General features: G+C 42.6%; 1 protein-coding gene across 1 annotated transcript in view; it reads right to left on the bottom strand.

Annotated features, from left to right (window-relative positions):
• The window catches only part of LOC128664291 (glycogen [starch] synthase, liver), a gene marked incomplete at its 5' end in the record, with an annotated part of 119600 nt that overhangs the window by 66531 nt on the left and 39466 nt on the right, over window positions 1–13603 (bottom strand). Inside the window, 1 exon segment of the mRNA XM_053719127.1 lies at window positions 8734–8829. Within this exon segment, the coding sequence (XP_053575102.1) occupies window positions 8734–8829 (96 nt within the window).

Below are 13603 nucleotides of genomic sequence, written 5' to 3'. Positions count from 1 at the left end.
AGGTGAGACAGACACAGGTGACACTCTAGAGATAGGTGAGACAGACACAAGTGACACTCTAGAGACAGGTGAGACAGACACAGGTGACACTCTAGAGACAGGTGAGACAGACACAGGTGACACTCTAGAGATAGGTGAGACAGACACAAGTGACACTCTAGAGACAGGTGAGACAGACAAAGGTGACACTCTAGAGACCAGTGAAACAGACACAGGTGACACTCTAGAGACCAGTGAGACAGACACAGGTGAGACAGACACAGGTGACACCCTAGAGACAGGTGAGACAGACACAGGTGACACCCTAGAGACAAGTGAGACAGACACAGGTGACACTCTAGAGACAAGTGAGACAGACACAGGTGACACCCTAGAGACAAGTGAGACAGACACAGGTGACACTCTAGAGATAGGGGAGACAGACACAGGTGACACTCTAGAGACAGGTGAGACAGACAAAGGTGACACCCTAGAGACAGGTGAGACAGACAAATGTGACACTCTAGAGACTTGTGAGACAGACACAGGTGACAAAATAGAGACCAGTGAGATAGACACAGGTGACACTCTAGAGACAGGTGAGACAGATACAGGTGACACTCTAGAGACAGGTGAGACAGACACAGGTGACAAAATAGAGACCAGTGAGACAGACACAGGTGACACTCTAGAGACAGGTGAGACAGATACAGGTGACACTCTAGAGACAGGTGAGACAGACACAGGTAAAACTCTATAGACAGGTGAGACAGACACAGGTGACACTCTAGAGACAGGTGAGACAGACACAGGTTACAAAATAGAGACAAGTGAGGCAGACACAAATGACACTCTAGAGACCAGTGAGACAGACACGGGTGACACTCTAGAGACCAGTGAGACAGACAAAGGTGACACTCTAGAGACAGGTGAGACAGACATAGGTGACAAAATAGAGACCAGTGAGACAGATACAGGTGACACTCTAGAGACAGGTGAGACAGATACAGGTTACACTCTAGAGACAGGTGAGACAGACACAGGTAAAACTCTAGAGACAGGTGAGACAGACACAGGTTACAAAATAGAGACAAGTGAGGCAGACACAAATGACACTCTAGAGACCAGTGAGACAGACACGGGTGACACTCTAGAGACCAGTGAGACAGACAAAGGTGACACTCTAGAGACAGGTGAGACAGACACAGGTTACAAAATAGAGACCAGTGAGACAGACACAGGTGACACTCTAGAGACAGGTGAGACAGATACAGGTGACACTCTAGAGACAGGTGAGACAGACACAGGTAAAACTCTATAGACAGGTGAGACAGACACAGGTGACACTCTAGAGACAGGTGAGGCAGACACAAATGACATTCTAGAGACCAGTGAGACAGACACGAGTGACACTCTAGAGACCAGTGAGACAGACAAAGGTGACACTCTAGAGACAGGTGAGACAGACACAGGTGACACCCTAGAGACAAGTGAGACAGACACAGATGACACTCTAGAGATAGGTGAGACAGACACAGATGATACTCTAGAGACCAGTGAGACAGTCACAGGTGACACTCTAGAGATAGGTGAGACAGACACAGATGACACTCTAGAGACCAGTGAGACAGATACAGGTGACACTCTAGAGACAGGTGAGACAGACACAGGTGACACCCTAGAGACAGGTGAGACAGACAAAGGTGACACTCTAGAGACAGGTGAGACAGACACAGGTGACACCCTCGAAACAGGTGAGACAGACAAAGGTGACATTTTAGAGACAGGTGAGAAAGACACAGGTGACACTATAGAGACCAGTGAGACATACACAGGTGACACTCTAGAGATAGGTGAGACAGATACAGGTGACACTCTAGAGACAGGTGAGACAGACACAGGTAAAACTCTATAGACAAGTGAGACAGACACAAATGACACTCTAGAGACTGGTGAGACAGACACAGGTGAAACTTTAGAGACAGGTGAAACAGAGTATGACACAGGCAACACCCTAGAGACAGGTGAGACAGACACAGGTGACACTCTAGAGAAGGTGAGACAGACACAGGTGACACTTTAGATACAGGTGAGACAGACACAGATGACACTCTAGAGACCAGTGAGAGACATAGGTGACATTCTCGAGACAGGGGAGACAGATACAGGTGACACTCTAGAGACTGGTGAGAGAGACAAAGGTGACAATCTGGAGACAAGTGAGGCAGACACAAATTGCACTCTAGAGACAGGTGAGACAGACACAGGTGACACTCTAGAGACCAGTGAGACAGACACAGGTGACACTCTAGAGACAGGTGAGACAGACACAGGTGACACTCTAGAGACAGGTGAGACAGACACAGATGACACTCTAGAGATAGGTGAGACAGACACAGGTGACAATATAGAGACCAGTGAGACAGACACAGGTGACACTCTAGAGACAGATGAGACAGATACAGCTGACACTCTAGAGACAGGTGAGACAGACACAGGTAAAACGCTATAGACAAGTGAGACTGACACAAATGACACTCTAGAGACCAGTGAGAGAGACACGGGTGACACTATAGAGACAGGTGAGGCAGACACAGGTGACACCCTCGAAACAGGGGAGACAGACAAAGGTGACACTCTAGAGACAGGTGAGACAGATACAGGTGACACTCTAGAGACCAGTGAGACAGACACAGGTGACACTCTAGAGACAGGTGAGACAGACACAGATGACACTCTAGAGACAGGTGAGACAGACACAGGTGACACTCTAGAGATAGGGGAGACAGATACAGGTGACACTCTAGAGACAGGTGAGACAGACAAAGGTGACACCCTAGAGACAGGTGAGACAGACAAAGCTGACACTCTAGAGACAGGTGAGACAGACACAGGTGAACCTCTAGAGATAGGTGAGACAGACACATGTGACACTCTAGAGACAGGTGAGACAGACACAGGTGACACTCTAGAGATAGGTGAGACAGACACAGGTGACACTATAGAGACAGGTGAGACAGACAAAGGTGACACTATAGAGACAGATGAGGCAGACACAGGTGACACCCTCGAAACAGGTGAGACAGACAAAGGTGACACTCTAGAGACAGGTGAGACAGACACAGGTGACACTATAGAGACCAGTGAGACATACACAGGTGACACTCTAGAGACAAGTGAGACAGATACAGTTGTCACTCCAGAGACAGGTGAGACAGACACAGGTAAAACTCTATAGACAAGTGAGACAGACACAAATGACACTCTAGAGATTGGTGAGACAGACACAGGTGACACTCTAGAGAAGGTGAGACAGACACAGGTGACACTCTAGAGACCAGTGAGAGTAAAGGTGACACTCTAGAGACAGGTGAGACAGATACAGGTGACACTCTAGAGACTTGTGAGAGAGACAAAGGTGACAATCTAGAGACAAGTGAGACAGACACAAATTACACTCTAGAGACAGGTGAGACAGACACAGGTGACAATCTAGAGAAAAGTGAGACAGACACAGGTGACACTCTAGAGACAGGTGAGACAGACACAGGTGAACCTATAGAGTTAGGTGAGACAGACACAGGTGACACTCTAGAGAAGGTGAGACAGACACAGGTGACACTCTAGAGATAGGTGAGACAGACACAGGTGACACTATAGAGACAGGTGAGGCAGACACAGTTGACACCCTCGAAACAGGTGAGACAGACAAAGGTGACACTCTATAGACAGGTGAGACAGACACAGGTGACACTATAGAGACCAGTGAGACATACACAGGTGACAATCTAGAGACAGGTGAGACAGATACAGTTGACACTCTAGAGACAGGTGAGACAGACACAGGTAAAACTCTATAGACAAGTGAGACAGACACAAATGACACTCTAGAGATTGGTGAGACAGAGTATAACATAGGTGACACACTAGAGACAAGTGAGAGAGACACAGGTGACACTCTAGAGACCAGTGAGACAGACACAGGTGACACTCTAGAGACAGGTGAGACAGACACAGGTGACACTCTAGAGATAGGTGAGACAGACACAGGTGACACTCTAGAGACAGGTGAGACAGACACAGGTGACACTCTAGAGATAGGTGAGACAGACACAGGTGACACTCTAGAGACAGGTTAGAAAGACACAGGTGACACCATAGAGACAGGTGAGACAGACAAAGGTGACACTATAGAGACAGGTGAGACAGACACAGGTGACACTCTAGAGACAGGTGAGACAGACACAGGTGACACTCTAGAGACAGGTGAGACAGACACAGGTGACACCATAGAGACAGGTAAGACAGACAAAGGTGACACTATAGAGACAGGTGAGGCAGACACAGGTGACACTCTAGAGACAGGTGAGACAGACACAGGTGACACTCTAGAGACAGGTGAGACAGACACAGGTGACACTCTAGAGACAGGTGAGACAGATACAGTTGACACTCTAGAGACAGGTGAGACAGACACAGGTAAAACTCTATAGACAAGTGAGACACAAATGACACTCTAGAGATTGGTGAGACAGACACAGGTGACACTCTAGAGACAGGTGAGACAGACACAGGTGACACTCTAGAGAAGGTGAGACAGACGCAGGTGACACTTTAGAGACAGGTGAGACAGACACATGTGACACTCTAGAGACCAGTGAGAGTAGAGTAAAGGTGACACTCTAGAGACAGGTGAGACAGATACAGGTGACACTCTAGAGAATTGTGAGAGAGACAAAGGTGACAATCTAGAGACAAGTGAGACAGACACAAATTACACTCTAGAGACAGGTGAGACAGACACAGGTGACAATCTAGAGAAAAGTGTGACAGACACAGGTGACACTCTAGAGACAGGTGAGACAGACACAACTCACACTCTAGAGACAGGTGAGACAGAGTATAACATAGGTGACACTCTAGAGACAAGTGAGAGAGACACAAGTGACACTCTAGAGACAAGTGAGACAGAGTATGACACTGGTGACACTCTAGAGACAGGTGAGACAGACACAGGTAAAACTCTATAGACAAGTGAGACACAAATGACACTCTAGAGATTGGTGAGACAGACACAGGTGACACTCTAGAGACAGGTGAGACAGACACAGGTGACACTCTAGAGAAGGTGAGACAGACACAGGTGACACTTTAGAGACAGGTGAGACAGACACATGTGACACTCTAGAGACCAGTGAGAGTAGAGTAAAGGTGACACTCTAGAGACAGGTGAGACAGATACAGGTGACACTCTAGAGAATTGTGAGAGAGACAAAGGTGACAATCTAGAGACAAGTGAGACAGACACAAATTACACTCTAGAGACAGGTGAGACAGACACAGGTGACAATCTAGAGAAAAGTGAGACAGACACAGGTGACACTCTAGAGACAGGTGAGACAGACACAACTCACACTCTAGAGACAGGTGAGACAGAGTATAACATAGGTGACACTCTAGAGACAAGTGAGAGAGACACAAGTGACACTCTAGAGACAGGTGAGACAGAGTATGACACTGGTGACACTCTAGAGACAGGTGAGACAGACACAGGTAAAACTCTATAGACAAGTGAGACAGACACAAATGACACTCTAGAGATTGGTGAGACAGAGTATAACATAGGTGACACTCTAGAGACAAGTGAGAGAGACACAGGTGACACTCTAGAGACCAGTGAGACAGACACAGGTGACACTCTAGAGACAGGTGAGACAGACACAGGTGACACTCTAGAGATAGGTGAGACAGACACAGGTGACACTCTAGAGACAGGTGAGACAGACACAGGTGACACTCTATAGATAGGTGAGACAGACACAGGTGACACTCTAGAGACAGGTGAGACAGACACAGGTGACACCATAGAGACAGGTGAGACAGACAAAGGTGACACTATAGAGACAGGTGAGACAGACACAGGTGACACTCTAGAGACAGGTGAGACAGACACAGGTGACACTCTAGAGACAGGTGAGACAGACACAGGTGACACCATAGAGACAGGTGAGACAGACAAAGGTGACACTATAGAGACAGGTGAGGCAGACACAGGTGACACTCTAGAGACAGGTGAGACAGACACAGGTGACACTCTAGAGACAGATGAGACAGACACAGGTGACACTCTATAGACAAGTGAGACACAAATGACACTCTAGAGATTGGTGAGACAGACACAGGTGACACTCTAGAGAATTGTGAGAGAGACAAAGGTGACAATCTAGAGACAAGTGAGACAGACACAAATTACACTCTAGAGACAGGTGAGACAGACACAGGTGACAATCTAGAGAAAAGTGAGACAGACACAGGTGACACTCTAGAGACAGGTGAGACAGACACAACTCACACTCTAGAGACAGGTGAGACAGAGTATAACATAGGTGACACTCTAGAGACAAGTGAGAGAGACACAAGTGACACTCTAGAGACAGGTGAGACAGAGTATGACACTGGTGACACTCTAGAGACAGGTGAGACAGATACAGGTGACACTCTAGAGAATTGTGAGAGAGACAAAGGTGACAATCTAGAGACAAGTGAGACAGACACAAATTACACTCTAGAGACAGGTGAGACAGACACAGGTGACAATCTAGAGAAAAGTGAGACAGACACAGGTGACACTCTAGAGACAGGTGAGACAGACACAACTCACACTCTAGAGACAGGTGAGACAGAGTATAACATAGGTGACACTCTAGAGACAAGTGAGAGAGACACAAGTGACACTCTAGAGACAGGTGAGACAGAGTATGACACTGGTGACACTCCAGAGACAGGTGAGACAGAGTATGACACTGGTGACACTCTAGAGACAGGTGAGACAGAGTATGACACAGGTGACACTGGAGACAGGTGAGACAGACACAGATGACACTAGAGAACAGTGAGACAGACACAAGTGACACTCTAGAGACAGGTGAGACAGACACAGGTGACACTTTAGAGACAGGTGAGACAGAGTATGACACAGGTGACACTCTAGAGACAGGTGAGACAGAGTATGACACAGGTGACACTGGAGACAGGTGAGACAGACACAGATGACACTAGAGAACAGTGAGACAGACACAAGTGACACTCTAGAGACAGGTGAGACAGACACAGGTGACACTTTAGAGACAGGTGAGACAGAGTATAACACAGGTGACACTCTAGAGAAGGTGATACAGACACAGGTGACACTAAGGACAGGTGAGACAGACACAGGTGTCTCTATAGAGACAGGTGAGACAGACACAGGTCAAACTTTAGAGACAGATGTGACAGACTCAGGTGACACTCTAGAGACAGATGAGACAGACACAGGTGACACTCTAGAGCAGTGCTTTCCAAACTGTGTGTCGGGACACACTAGTGTGTCGGCAGCAGTGTGTAGGTGTGTCCCTGCTTCAGCACAATTTTTTTTAAATTTAATTTTTAAATTTGTTTTTTTTTTTGTTTCTGACTTTCCGCCTGCCTGCTACCCATATCACATGGTTGACACATGATTGATACCTAGGGGGGTCACAGATCATCTTAACCTATTGGTGCAGCTCAGTGGGAACGGAAACTATTCCTATTGGCGGCACATTGGCTCCTGACTGCACGTGTAGTCTCCTTAATTGGCTTGTGATTGCACGTGTAGTCAGTGAGTGCGACAGCAGTGTGTTTGCAGCACAGGCAGTAGTCAATCGGACTCACTGAGCTCTGAGGGCGGCAACTTAAACGCTGAGCTGAAGTCAGAAGTCAAAGGGTTGTTTTTTGCAGCTAGCTCCCAGTAGTGCATTGCTGTTCCTGCTTTTGATATATGGATAGGAAGTGGAAGCTTAAAAATGCTTCATGATGAAATGCGAGTGTCTTTATCTAATATTCTACCAAATATTCAGAGACTGTGTTCATCCCATCAACCTCATACAACCCATTAAAATAGTAAGTAGCTATTGGTGGTGTTAAACTTTTTTTTAATTCTTTCACATACATACTGTTGCTTGTAAATATATTTTATTATATTATTATATAATTTATGTATGTGTCTCTTAAAACAAGTTAGTTTAACCTCCTGCTTGCCAGTACAACTGAATTACTGTGTCGAGAAATGATGTAGGTCTAAAAAGTGTGTCGCCAACATGAAAAGTTTGGAAAGCTCTGCTCTAGAGACTGGTGAGACAGACAAAGGTGACACTCTAGAGACCAGTGAGACAGACACAGGTGACACTCTAGAGACCAGTGAGACAGACACAGGTGACATGCTAGAGACAGGTGAGACAGAACCAGGTGACACTCTATAGACCGGTGAGACAGACACAGGTGAGACTATAGACTGGTGAGACAGACACAGGTGAGACTATAGACCGGTGAGACAGACACAGGTGACACTCTATAGACCGGTGAGACAGACACAGGTGAGACTCTATAGACCGGTGAGACAGACACAGGTGAGACTATAGACTGGTGAGACAGACACAGTTGACTCTATAGAGACAGGTGAGACAGACACAGGTGAGACTATAGACCGGTGAGACAGACACAGGTGACACTCTATAGACCGGTGAGACAGACACAGGTGACACTCTATAGACCGGTGAGACAGACACAGGTGAGACTATAGACTGGTGAGACAGACACAGTTGACTCTATAGAGACAGGTGAGACAGACACATGTGACACTCTAGAGACAGGTAAGACAGACACAGGTGACACAGAGCATGACACATGTGACACTCTATAAACAGGTGACACAGAGTATGACACAGATGACAGTATTACCATACGCCGTGGGGTCGGCTACGTGTTCCTGCATGAAGCAGCCAAAGCCAGATAGGTTTGTGGTAACGCTGGGGATCCCCATAACTGTGCACTCAGCTGTAAAGAGAAGACGTCACTAGATCAGTAACAGCAGCAATACAGCCCCCACCTCTAATAATTACATTAAAGGGACATTATACACTAGATTTTTATTTTAATAAATGTTTTGTAGATGTTTCTTTTTTATCGCCAATCTGGGAGTGTTTTAAAAAAAAATGTATAGCTTTGCTTATTTTTAAATAACATTGTGCTGATTTTCAGACTCCTAACCAGCACCAAAGTTTTAGTAGAATTCTGATGTATACCTACTCCAGCTTGCTCCTGTTTGTGTAAAGGGTCTTTTTATATGCAGAGAAAGGGGGAGGGGGGAGTGTCTGCTATTTTTGCAATAGAACCACTTGCAGTGGGTGTTCCAGCTAATCGTTTCAACAGAGCTAAACTGGGAAATTCTAAGAAAGATTTTAAATGGTTTTATAATGGATTTTTAGATCAGTATCTGTGCATATTATTCTTTATAGTAGTGTCTATTACATGCAGTTAAATGAAAATTGGTGTACACTGTCCCTTTAATTACATGTATTTGTGTCCAGTACACTCACGCTGATCATATAAAGATGCATTGCATATCGCTAACATGTTCATGTACTGCATGTTGTGGGACAGCAACCACAAGTATAAATGATGTGTGAATTATGGGCAATGTTGTTTGTATTCTTTGTGCAGATGGGCAACTTAAAAACCAATTAGAGGCCGGGGTATTCAGTCACTCCCCAGGGATTATCAGGGAACCCCTATTAGAGCAGGTATATAACAGGAATGATAAGTAAATATTAGTAACACTGACTGTACTAAACATAGACAGCCTTCACATGAGCCGCGTACATAGCATTATTCTTGTCACCACGGCCCTTTGATTGGGCATTTAACACAAAACCACATAACATTGTAGGTTGGATTCTTTTATAAGGTTTTTTTATACACGCTGTCCGTACTACATGGAAAGATTTATCACAAACTATAAAATACACTCAACTAACATGCCAGCTAAGGTTAGAGAAAAACAGAGGCAGTATTGACAATGCTGTAAATATACCTTTAATTACAAATACTGCAGATATGTCTATGCCTGACTTACAAGATATAGTTAAACAAATATCTGAACTCATGTTACCTCAGTTTGAACAAATTAAATTTGACATAGGTAATTTAACAACTGAAATGAAACATTTTACACATAGAGGCCTATCTATCAAAGTGTCAACCGCACATATGCAGGAATTCCGCCTTGTAATTGTTGCGAAATTGATCCAACCTAGTTTTGAAAGCCTCAAGACCGGCAAAAGTTGAAATTTGTGACGTAACATACGATCCGTTGGTCTCAATCCGACACAGATCGATGCTTACGTCATTACAGATGTTCCGAATACACCTTCGGCTCTATTTGAGACTTTTTCCCATACATTAAACATTTAACAGGTAAGTTCGAAGCTATTCGGACGAAGAGTACCTGGTTTTCAATCCGCCACCGTTGAGGCCGCGGATGCCATAGAAATCAATGGGAGTATGAAAGCAACAAAAACTTATGTTCGATGATGCAAGAGAATGAAGCATACCCCATTGATTTCTATGGTAGAAATATAGTTACATTTACACCTAACACCCTCACATAAACCCGAGTCTAAACACCCCTAATCTGCCGTCCCTGACATCGCCAACACTAAATAAAATTATTAACCTCTATCCCGTCGTTCTCCCACCCCGCCGGAACCTAGGGGCAAAAGGGGGTAAATACTGCTGTATATGTAACTGACAAAAGGGGATAAATACTGTGTTAAAGCTCACCGGGATAATATAAATCCTCCCAGATATGCCTTAATATTATCACGCTATAACAACTAGTAAACCCTCACGGTTGCTTTAGAAAATTTAAGACGAAAAGCTCTTTGGTAATTACAAACAACAGTGACTTAGTGTGTAGATCAGTTTCTCTAGTTTACACTGTGACAAACAATCGTCAACCATTGCATCAGACCGCTATTACATATATCCAAATAATTATTTGTTTATAACTTAAATCTATAGCGGTTTATCAGTAGCGAGTGTTAATGGCACACTACCTGTTAACATAAATGCTAACACTGCTGGCCGCTTATACTGGTTGTTATGTAATATATATTCCAAAAAATCTGTTGCTAACATCATAGGGCTATAAAAGGCAGACGCTCACACTAACAGTGTTAAAGCTCACCAGAATAACACAAATCCTCCCAGATATGCCTCTAATATTACAACGCTATAACCAGCAGTAAACCTTTACGGTTGCTTTAGAAAATCAAAGACGAATAACTCTGTGATAATTACTAACAATAGTGACTTAGTGTGTAGATTAGTCTCTCTAGTTTACACTGCGATAAACAAGATTATAGGTATCCAACTAAGAACAGACTCAAGATATGTGTTGTTACAAACTGCATAATAAGTACGACCAATAAACACATATATACAAACATTTGGAAACTATGCAGCTTATATAATATATGCAACCTTTCATAGTGGTAAACCATTGAGAGAGTATATAAACATTATATTAACTTATACAGATTGTCTGAATTATTACATCTCCAGCACTATACTATATGTTATGTCAGACGTATTCTAAAGCAACGCTTTAACCACATATGATCACATGTGTAACAACAATATTTAATTAACCTGCTAGGCGACCAATATAGCAGAAATAGGTAAAGCCCGATTACATTTACTATAAAGCATAAACCACTTGAGGTTAGCAGTGGTAAACTATCAACACCACTAATGATCAAAATACTAACTGCAAATTTACAAAACAAAATGTGTTAAAAGTACACCAAGCACTTATATATGACATACATCAATTTAAGCCATACTAAAAACTTTGGTGTAACAAGTGTTTAAGTATACAATATTTACCAACTTATACTAAAGCAATCTGTACTATCCTGTTATTACATTGTATGAGAAAATGGAACAGTGAAATAAATTTATACTAGCAATAATCGTATATATAAATACAAAATTCCTGTTATTCCATTGAACGAGAAAATGGAACAGTGAAATAAATTTATACCAGTAATAAATGTATACATAAATAACACAACTGTAACGGAAATGTTAATAGTGATTGCAATCTGTATATAGAATTTATAATGATTAAGAACCAGTAATGTAACTGAATGTGTGAATTATCTCTATATAGAGACTATTTATCCTAACAGTGTAAATAATAAACACAAACCAGGATATTAATTACCAGTGTATCACACAGATACAAACCATATATTTATTTCTCTTATACGGTTGCTCAACTTGATACACTATTAACAATTTGTGGGAAGTTTGAATCCCAAAGTGGTGTATAATATTGAAAGACACAAGCCAACTAGCCACTGGATAGATGTATATTACTAATCCAACATATACATAAATTCAAACAATATCTCCAGTCCAAGGGAATATACTTATCTAATATTCAGGGCCACGTCCATTATCTGTAAAAGTTGCTATGTGTTTTTAAAGTGCACACACTCACACAACACATTTTTTATTGATTGTTAAGGTAATAAAAGTTATGTTTTAAATTTTTCTTTCAACCCTTTGACCTACAGTGGTTGTTTAAGGTCTATATAAATCTTTATGTTATTTTCATGGAACAGAAGTGCTACCCAAGTGCACTCTTTTAGTCTCTATCGTCTTTGATACAGACTATATCCGTAACTACTGCTGTATATGTAACTGACAAAAGGGGGTAAATACTGCTGTATATGTAACTGACAAAAGGAGATAAATACTGCTGTATATGTAACTGACAAAAGGTAGTAAATACTGCTGTATATGTAACTGACAAAAGGGGCTAAATACTGCTGTATATGTAACTGACAAAAGGGGGTAAACACTGCTGTATATGTAACTGACAAAATGAGATAAATACTGCTGTATATGTAACTGACAAAAGGTAGTAAATACTGCTGTATATGTAACTGACAAAAGGGGATAAATACTGCTGTATATGTAACTGACAAAAGGAGATAAATACTGCTGTATATGTAACTGACAAAAGGGGATAAATACTGCTGTATATGTAACTGACAAAAGGGGATAAATACTGCTGTATATGTAACTGACAAAAGGGGATAAATACTGCTGTATATGTAACTGACAAAAGGAGATAAATACTGCTGTATATGTAACTGACAAAAGGGGATAAATACTGCTGTATATGTAACTGACAAAATGAGATAAATACTGCTGTATATGTAACTTACAAAAGGTGATAAATACTGCTGTACATGTAACTGACAAAAGGGGATAAATACTGCTGTATATGTAACTGACAAAAGGTGATAAATACTGCTGTACATGTAACTGGCAAAAGGGGGTAAATACTGCTGTATATGTAACTGGCAAAAGGGGGTAAATACTGCTGTATATGTAACTGACAAAAGGGGATAAATACTGCTGTATATGTAACTGACAAAAGGAGATAAATACTGCTGTATATGTAACTGACAAAAGGTGATAAATACTGCTGTATATGTAACTGACAAAAGGAGATAAATACTGCTGTATATGTAACTGACAAAAGGAGATAAATACTGCTGTATATGTAACTGACAAAAGGGGATAAATACTGCTGTATATGTAACTGACAAAAGGGGGTAAACACTGCTGTATATGTAACTGACAAAAGGGGATAAATACTGCTGTATATGTAACTGACAAAAGGTGATAAATACTGCTGTATATGTAACTGACAAAAGGGGGTAAATACTGCTGTATATGTAACTGACAAAAG

The sequence above is a fragment of the Bombina bombina genome, chromosome 6 (genome assembly GCF_027579735.1).
Source record: "Bombina bombina isolate aBomBom1 chromosome 6, aBomBom1.pri, whole genome shotgun sequence".
Classification (NCBI taxonomy): domain Eukaryota; kingdom Metazoa; phylum Chordata; class Amphibia; order Anura; family Bombinatoridae; genus Bombina; species Bombina bombina.
Note: the sequence above shows the minus strand (reverse complement) of the source record. Positions and strands in the feature narration are given on the sequence as shown.